General features: G+C 45.6%; 1 protein-coding gene across 1 annotated transcript; it reads right to left on the bottom strand.

Annotated features, from left to right (window-relative positions):
* Positions 1–249: 249 nt before the first annotated feature.
* rubcnl (rubicon like autophagy enhancer) lies at positions 250–9531 on the bottom strand (the record flags this gene model as incomplete). The annotated part of the gene is made up of 14 exons (XM_084452133.1): positions 9481–9531; positions 9220–9302; positions 8829–9027; positions 8455–8515; positions 8205–8340; positions 5557–5729; positions 4683–4830; positions 3850–3989; positions 3546–3610; positions 2414–2652; positions 1839–1900; positions 779–932; positions 560–650; positions 250–347 (listed from the first exon to the last, which is right to left on the bottom strand). The coding sequence occupies exons 2-14, from the start codon at positions 9238–9240 to the stop codon at positions 250–252; spliced, it is 1587 nt and encodes a 528-aa protein (XP_084308259.1). The 5' UTR covers positions 9241–9302; positions 9481–9531.
* Positions 9532–9804: the final 273 nt, after the last annotated feature.

The following is a 9804-nucleotide window of genomic DNA, read 5'->3' as shown; positions in this document are numbered from 1 at the left end:
TCTATCTATCTATCTATCTACATATATATATATATACACACATACATACATACAGTATATATCTACATGATTAGGCTTCAAAGGTGTTTCTTTTGAATGCACAGCATTTTATTACTCAGAATACTCTGTATTCAGATGGCATTTTTTAAATTGGCAGTGTAAATTGAAATAAATCATGTTTTTCTTTCACATAGAAATGTACAAAATGCTAATCGTATTGCACAGGTAATGTCAAAATACTCCTTGTCATTATATACATGGAGACAGTGTTCTTCGTGTTTTGATTCTAACACATTTGGGGCACTCTTCATCTCTGAAACAGTCACTGTGAAAACAGGCCCTGCACTCTGAAACAGAGAGACATGCATACATTTAGCCTTTACAAAGATACCCAGATAGCAAGCGGATGTGTAATGATTCTGGGCCATATATGGGCCGGAACTAAGCCACAAGGGCCAGATCTGGCCTGTATATGGCCCAGATCCGCTTGCTATCTGGGTAATATATTGAGTTCAATTGAAACCGACGCCTAAAGCGATGACTTGTATAGGATGCTCACCTTTGCACTGTGTGCACGTCTCACTCTGGAAGGGAAAGAGAACGTCATTCTGCTTGCAGAACTCACACATAAAGCCTCTGGCAACACAGATCTGAGGGAGGAAAACTTCAGATTTAAACCTTATCACCTTGGATCACAAATCATTCAACAACAGAATGAACCATCATAGGCCAGTGGTACAGTCAATCAACATGGTCCCCTGTTGTGATTATAACTAACCTGACAGCTCTCTACGTGGGAGACGGCTGACCGGAGCACTGCCCTGGCCAATGGTACGAGCTGACCTCGTTTGACCCTCAGGAGGTCATCCATTGAGAACAGGTGTGGCCCCAGTGTCAGGTGACCAGGAAGTTGATCAAATTCCCTCAGCACCCTGAGCAGGTCCACACAAGCCAGGTAGAAGTGAGTGTGCAGGCAAGCCAACACCAGACACGTTACCAAGAGACCAGAAACATCACCACGTCACCAGACACATTACCACGTCACCAGACACATTACCACGTCACCAGACACATTACCACGTCACCAGACACATTACCACGTCACCAGACACATCACCATGTCACCAGACACATTACCACGTCACCAGACACATTACCACGTCACCAGACACATTACCACGTCACCAGACACATTACCACGTCACCAGACACATTACCACGTCACCAGACACATTACCAAGAGACCAGAAACATTACCACGTCACCAGAAACATTACCATGTCACCAGACACATCACCATGTCACCAGACACATTACCATGTCACCAGACACATCACCATGTCACCAGACACATCACCATGTCACCAGACACATCACCATGTCACAAGAAACATTACCATGTCCCCATGCCATGAGGGAAATATGATCATCCAACAGCTAAGCTGGTCGAACTAAACTCAAAAGGTAATGAATCGGGCAAAGCAAATGTGTTATATTCCTTTTGTTATATTATTATTATGATTATGGTGATTATTATTATTACTATTATTATAATTATATCGATATTAATGCTACTACTACTACTACAAATAATAACAACAACAACAATAATAATAATACTCATAATAATAATAAATAACACACACAAAAACACTTTATTTGTATATCAACTTTCATACAAATAAATGCAGCTCAAAGTGTTGCATATTGACTGAACTGAGGTGTTTGTGTGCCAGGATTCTGGACATGTACATGGGAGAACGTGAGTTCACATTTAATAGCCAACACCAGGTTATGTGGTACGATGTGTGGTTATTGAAAAGAGTCATTGTATTTACCCCCCTGATAATCTGCACGCTGCCAGCAGCCTCTTAATGCTGAGCAGTCGTTCCTGGAGGTCCTTGGGAAGAGAGAGTAGAGAGGGTTGATGAAATCAGTGTGAAAGAGAGACGTCTGGGGCCCTGCTACTCTCCCTCCTACTCTCCCTGGCGCCGCTGGAGATTAGGAGAACCAATCAAAGATACAGACTCATCCACAGTGACTCCAGAATTCCTCTCTCTTTCTCTCTCTCTCTCACACACACACACACACAAACACACACGCACACAAACACACTCTGTCTCACACACACACAAACACACACACACAAACACACTGTCTCACACACACACACACACACACACACACACACACACACACACACACTCTCTCTCTCTCTCTCTCACACACACACACACACACACACACACACTCTCTCTCTCTCTCTCTCTCTCTCTCTCACACACACACACACACACACACACACACACACACACACACACACACACACACACACACACACACACACACACACACACACACAGACTTCTCTCATTCTCTCTCACTGTTGTGCCACAGCTCTCACAGAGCTCACCCTAAACTTGTCCAGTTCTCTGACCCGACTGTAGAGGCTCTTGCCGACGCAGTTGAGGTCGAACAGAGGCTGGTACCACACAGAGTCCAGTAGCTGTTTGGAGAAGTCGCTCACAGGGTGCCTTCTGAAGTCCCACTGGGTCAGAACCCGGCCCAGAATCACCGACTCGGACCCGCTGTGGCAACAGTCGCAGAAGTACTTTCCAAAGTAATCGCAGTACCGCAGCTTCTTAATGTATCCTAAACGACAGGGAACAATATCGAAGCAAGCAGTTAGCAATTAGCCTGGAGTTTCAATGTAGGCTATGTTGTTAACAGTAAAGATGATCATCCCTTCTCAACAGTTTCCTTTGGAAAGCATTCCTAGACTTCATTGAGGTAAATTGAGGTAAATTATCTGATAATCAGTGTAACATATTGTAGGGTAGTTTCCTGTTTACTGTCAAAAGATGAAGACCAGTATTTGCAGGCTGGAGTATGGGCCCGGCCTGTAAGTGAGTCTTTAGAATAACACCTCCATTAGGCGCCTCAGAAAGGCAGCGAAGCCGCTAAACCAGGACCTTCCACCATAACAACAACATAATTCACCTGGTCTCTGATAACCATGGCTCTGTCAGCATGAGCACAGCAGTGTGTGTGTGTGTGTGTGTGTGTGTGTGTGTGTGTGTGTGTGTGTGTGTGTGTGTGTGTGCGTGCGTGCGTGTCCGTGTGTGTGTCTGATAATCTTCACACAGGTAATACATAACAGATGAGTTGTATAAATCAGTCAGTCAGTCACACACACACACACACACACACACACACACACACACACGCCAGTAAGCATTCCTCCACAACTACTCAGAAATGGCAACACACACTCCCTCAGAGCATTACAATACTGGGGAGTGACAAACTCCGCAAAGCCTGGATTGGAGAACTGCTTCGGTTTGTGTTACATAAGGTGAGCAACAAGCTTTCTATAGCATAGGCATACCCTATAGGCTACGGGATTTCAGCTCTCAGTAAGATCTCAGCTTAGAAGTGCTTTTATCACTCAAACCAAGACTGTGTAGACTTCCTAGAGGAGCTGTGACTACATGCTTGATCTGATGAGTCTGGATCCATTCCCTCTGGATGTGAGCGGTACTTACTGGGTTCTATATCCGTCCCACAGCCAGCGCAGAGGAAGTGCTGGGCAGCGATCACCTCACTGCGTCTACAGTAGATAGAGGGGAAACAGGCATAGGTACAGGAAGTAAGATCACCATATGGAAACACCATGACACACTGAGACGCAACATCACACTTGATACTCCGCAACATCCTCAACCTTTAAGTCTCTTCACTCACGTGTTATGTTACCAATACACACACGCGCACACACACACACACACACACACACACACACACACACACACACACACACACACACACACACACACACACAGACGTTACCTGTGAGAGGGGTGGACAGTGAAGATGATCTGGAAGCGTGGTGGTTCCCAGGTCAGTGTGCCCCTCATCCTGGTCCTCTGCCTAATCTCCTCCCTCAGACTCAGGCGGGCATCACTCACCATGGTTACAGTGCCAGGCAGCTGAGGGCACAAACAGGGCATGATGGTGTCCAGGTGGCATCATATCATGGTTCTAGGATGTAGGCCTACTCATTAGTTGGCCGATTCAGTGAGTATTAATGATATACAGCAGGTTTGATGATATAACTCAGAATCATGGTTAAAATACCTGTGGCAGAAGAGGATCTATGATAAATGAGGTAGTCTAGTTTTTACCAGGTTTTTATAAGGTGTATCAATCATGTAACTGTGTGTAGAGGGACATGTTGGCATTAACTGTCATTGATTCTACCCTTTGTGTATTCTACTAATGAAATACAACAAATGAATACTTCACAGGATTACCTCATCGGCATTTCTGCAATGTAAATGGTAAATGGACTGCACTTATATAGTGCTTTTCTCACCCCTAAGGGACAAAGCGCTTTACAATGGCCTCTCATTCACCCATTTACACACACACACACACTCACTCACACACCAGTGGCGCCAGCAGGCCATACAAGGCGCTAGTCTGCTCACTGGGAGCAATTGGGGGTTCAGTGTCTTGCTCAGGGACACTTACATGTAGACTGGAGGAAGCGGGATTCGAACAGCCGCTGTGTTGTGAATGTACCCGCTTGTATTGAAACACTGAACTATGGGTAAAAAGTAAGCCTGATAGTGATAAGCATGTGCATCCTTGTGAAGGGACGGGAAGACGGCGTTTCTCACTTCCTGCAGTGATGTCATGAGGCTTTGGCGCCGGCGCCCGCCTCTCGGTTCCTGGCGGGGAAACCACTGCTTCCTGAATCCCAACACCAGCTGCTCGGCCAGCGTCTCCGCAGAGCAATGCATCATGGGACAGTGGAGGGAACTATGCCTTGAGGGGAGGAGTGATTTAATAAAAAATAAAAAAAAGAATTATGAAGAAATATTCTAGTTAATTGATGACATATAGGAGTGTGTGTTGCCATTTCTGAGTAGTTGTGGAGGAATGCTTACTGGCGTGTGTGTGTGTGTGTGTGTGTGTGTGTGTGTGTGTGTGACTGACTGATTTATACAACTCATCTGTTATGTATTACCTGTGTGAAGATTATCAGACACACACACGGACACGCACGCACGCACACACACACACACACACACACACACACACACACACACACACACACACACACACACACTGCTGTGCTCATGCTGACAGAGCCATGGTTATCAGAGACCAGGTGAATTATGTTGTTGTTATGGTGGAAGGTCCTGGTTTAGCGGCTTCGCTGCCTTTCTGAGGCGCCTAATGGAGGTGTTATTCTAAAGACTCACTTACAGGCCGGGCCCATACTCCAGCCTGCAAATACTGGTCTTCATCTTTTGACAGTAAACAGGAAACTACCCTACAATATGTTACACTGATTATCAGATAATTTACCTCAATTTACCTCAATGAAGTCTAGGAATGCTTTCCAAAGGAAACTGTTGAGAAGGGATGATCATCTTTACTGTTAACAACATAGCCTACATTGAAACTCCAGGCTAATTGCTAACTGCTTGCTTCGATATTGTTCCCTGTCGTTTAGGATACATTAAGAAGCTGCGGTACTGCGATTACTTTGGAAAGTACTTCTGCGACTGTTGCCACAGCGGGTCCGAGTCGGTGATTCTGGGCCGGGTTCTGACCCAGTGGGACTTCAGAAGGCACCCTGTGAGCGACTTCTCCAAACAGCTACTGGACTCTGTGTGGTACCAGCCTCTGTTCGACCTCAACTGCGTCGGCAAGAGCCTCTACAGTCGGGTCAGAGAACTGGACAAGTTTAGGGTGAGCTCTGTGAGAGCTGTGGCACAACAGTGAGAGAGAATGAGAGAAGTCTGTGTGTGTGTGTGTGTGTGTGTGTGTGTGTGTGTGTGTGTGTGTGTGTGTGTGTGTGTGTGTGTGTGTGTGTGTGTGTGTGAGAGAGAGAGAGAGAGAGAGAGAGAGAGTGTGTGTGTGTGTGTGTGTGTGTGTGTGAGAGAGAGAGAGAGAGAGTGTGTGTGTGTGTGTGTGTGTGTGTGTGTGTGTGTGTGTGTGTGAGACAGTGTGTTTGTGTGTGTGTGTTTGTGTGTGTGTGAGACAGAGTGTGTTTGTGTGCGTGTGTGTTTGTGTGTGTGTGTGTGTGAGAGAGAGAGAGAAAGAGAGAGGAATTCTGGAGTCACTGTGGATGAGTCTGTATCTTTGATTGGTTCTCCTAATCTCCAGCGGCGCCAGGGAGAGTAGGAGGGAGAGTAGCAGGGCCCCAGACGTCTCTCTTTCACACTGATTTCATCAACCCTCTCTACTCTCTCTTCCCAAGGACCTCCAGGAACGACTGCTCAGCATTAAGAGGCTGCTGGCAGCGTGCAGATTATCAGGGGGGTAAATACAATGACTCTTTTCAATAACCACACATCGTACCACATAACCTGGTGTTGGCTATTAAATGTGAACTCACGTTCTCCCATGTACATGTCCAGAATCCTGGCACACAAACACCTCAGTTCAGTCAATATGCAACACTTTGAGCTGCATTTATTTGTATGAAAGTTGATATACAAATAAAGTGTTTTTGTGTGTGTTATTTATTATTATTATGAGTATTATTATTATTGTTGTTGTTGTTATTATTTGTAGTAGTAGTAGTAGCATTAATATCGATATAATTATAATAATAGTAATAATAATAATCACCATAATCATAATAATAATATAACAAAAGGAATATAACACATTTGCTTTGCCCGATTCATTACCTTTTGAGTTTAGTTCGACCAGCTTAGCTGTTGGATGATCATATTTCCCTCATGGCATGGGGACATGGTAATGTTTCTTGTGACATGGTGATGTGTCTGGTGACATGGTGATGTGTCTGGTGACATGGTGATGTGTCTGGTGACATGGTAATGTGTCTGGTGACATGGTGATGTGTCTGGTGACATGGTAATGTTTCTGGTGACGTGGTAATGTTTCTGGTCTCTTGGTAATGTGTCTGGTGACGTGGTAATGTGTCTGGTGACGTGGTAATGTGTCTGGTGACGTGGTAATGTGTCTGGTGACGTGGTAATGTGTCTGGTGACGTGGTAATGTGTCTGGTGACATGGTGATGTGTCTGGTGACGTGGTAATGTGTCTGGTGACGTGGTAATGTGTCTGGTGACGTGGTAATGTGTCTGGTGACGTGGTAATGTGTCTGGTGACGTGGTGATGTTTCTGGTCTCTTGGTAACGTGTCTGGTGTTGGCTTGCCTGCACACTCACTTCTACCTGGCTTGTGTGGACCTGCTCAGGGTGCTGAGGGAATTTGATCAACTTCCTGGTCACCTGACACTGGGGCCACACCTGTTCTCAATGGATGACCTCCTGAGGGTCAAACGAGGTCAGCTCGTACCATTGGCCAGGGCAGTGCTCCGGTCAGCCGTCTCCCACGTAGAGAGCTGTCAGGTTAGTTATAATCACAACAGGGGACCATGTTGATTGACTGTACCACTGGCCTATGATGGTTCATTCTGTTGTTGAATGATTTGTGATCCAAGGTGATAAGGTTTAAATCTGAAGTTTTCCTCCCTCAGATCTGTGTTGCCAGAGGCTTTATGTGTGAGTTCTGCAAGCAGAATGACGTTCTCTTTCCCTTCCAGAGTGAGACGTGCACACAGTGCAAAGGTGAGCATCCTATACAAGTCATCGCTTTAGGCGTCGGTTTCAATTGAACTCAATATATTACCCAGATAGCAAGCGGATCTGGGCCATATACAGGCCAGATCTGGCCCTTGTGGCTTAGTTCCGGCCCATATATGGCCCAGAATCATTACACATCCGCTTGCTATCTGGGTATCTTTGTAAAGGCTAAATGTATGCATGTCTCTCTGTTTCAGAGTGCAGGGCCTGTTTTCACAGTGACTGTTTCAGAGATGAAGAGTGCCCCAAATGTGTTAGAATCAAAACACGAAGAACACTGTCTCCATGTATATAATGACAAGGAGTATTTTGACATTACCTGTGCAATACGATTAGCATTTTGTACATTTCTATGTGAAAGAAAAACATGATTTATTTCAATTTACACTGCCAATTTAAAAAATGCCATCTGAATACAGAGTATTCTGAGTAATAAAATGCTGTGCATTCAAAAGAAACACCTTTGAAGCCTAATCATGTAGATATATACTGTATGTATGTATGTGTGTATATATATATATATGTAGATAGATAGATAGATAGATAGATAGATAGATAGATAGATAGATAGTGATGTCATGAGGCTTTGGCGCCGGCGCCCGCCTCTCGGTTCCTGGCGGGGAAACCACTGCTTCCTGAATCCCAACACCAGCTGCTCGGCCAGCGTCTCCGCAGAGCAATGCATCATGGGACAGTGGAGGGAACTATGCCTTGAGGGGAGGAGTGATTTAATAAAAAATAAAAAAAAGAATTATGAAGAAATATTCTAGTTAATTGATGACATATAGGACGGTATGAATGTTGAAATCGGTGTGGTTTCTGACCTGTTAAAGGACTTTTTAAAGGGTGAATTTCTGCTCATTGGTCCTCTCTTCATCTCATAGTCTGCAGTTCAAACAGGTGGAGATATTCAAGTCACCACCCTGAACAAGGTTTGGTTTGTATTCACTGACAAAGCATCCATTGTCTTTCAAGGTGTCTGCCCCCCCAACTTCCTGCTATTTCTCTCTCTATAATCACCCATCTGTTATGACTGGAGGTGGAATGCATGTCCATGTATTTGCAACACTGTCATGAAATGAAAACCAATGAAAAAACTAGTACTCTGATCCCCCCCCCCACCCCCAACACATTTCCCTTTATATAAAATAAACTCCAGTTCATACAATACATAACGTGCCAGTAGACAAGCTCTCACCCTCGAACCCGCTGTCAGTGGACACCACAGAGAGTTTCTTGAGTGGATCCGCCTCATCTTTGGTTCCGGAGGCCTCCTCTTGGAGCTGTGTGTGTTTCTCTGTGTTTGGCCCCGGGGCTGTCTGCCTCAGGCACAGGGTCCACTTGACCCCCTCTAGGACCTCCAGAACCATGTCCACCACGATGAAATGAGCATTCTCCTGTGTGCACACTCACGTCAGACAACACAACACACACACACACACACACACACACACACACACACACACACACACACACACACAGCTCACCATTGCAAACACGCTACTGAATACAGGATAAATATCTGATCTCTTGATCATTTGAGTTGACAGTATGTTTGTGCACATTAGCCAGATAGAAAATTGTCACACCTTTTCAAGGTCACAGGTCATCTTGTAGAGGTCGGCCGCACAGTGTGTTATATCGCTTGACCTTTTAACCTTATCATTGGGCACTAAAACACACGCGCACACGCACACACACACACACACATACATACATACACACACAAACAAACAAACAAACAAACAAACAAACAAACAGACTGTAAACAGAGAACTGGCACCATGACAGTGGGTTGATGCAGCCTCGACTCCACCAGTCAACCTTTCAGCCCAGTGTCTGGGACTCACCCTGAGCGAGAGAGGGTGCAGTGGTGGGGGGAGACACGGAGGGAGACAGCTCTCCGGTATCTCCATGCCACGACAGGGACTTTTTCCTCCTTCTGGTGAGGACAGGAGCGCTGTGAGGGAGGGGGTCCCGGCTGTCCCCTGGGTAAAGACAAAAGGGGTCCTGCCTGCATGATTCACCCCCTGGCTCTCCATCGCCCTCATTTTGTCCTTCATCTAACTCGTCAACATCATGAACATCCTTTTGTTTTTGACTGTAGCGGCGCCTGATTGGCTGGCTAGTTTCCACAGAGGGGTGTGTGTCAGAGTGGGCTCTGTCGGGTGAAA

This window comes from Borostomias antarcticus (assembly GCF_949987555.1).
Source record: "Borostomias antarcticus genome assembly, chromosome: 17".
In the NCBI taxonomy this organism is placed as follows: Eukaryota; Metazoa; Chordata; class Actinopteri; order Stomiiformes; family Stomiidae; genus Borostomias; species Borostomias antarcticus.
Note: the sequence above shows the minus strand (reverse complement) of the source record. Positions and strands in the feature narration are given on the sequence as shown.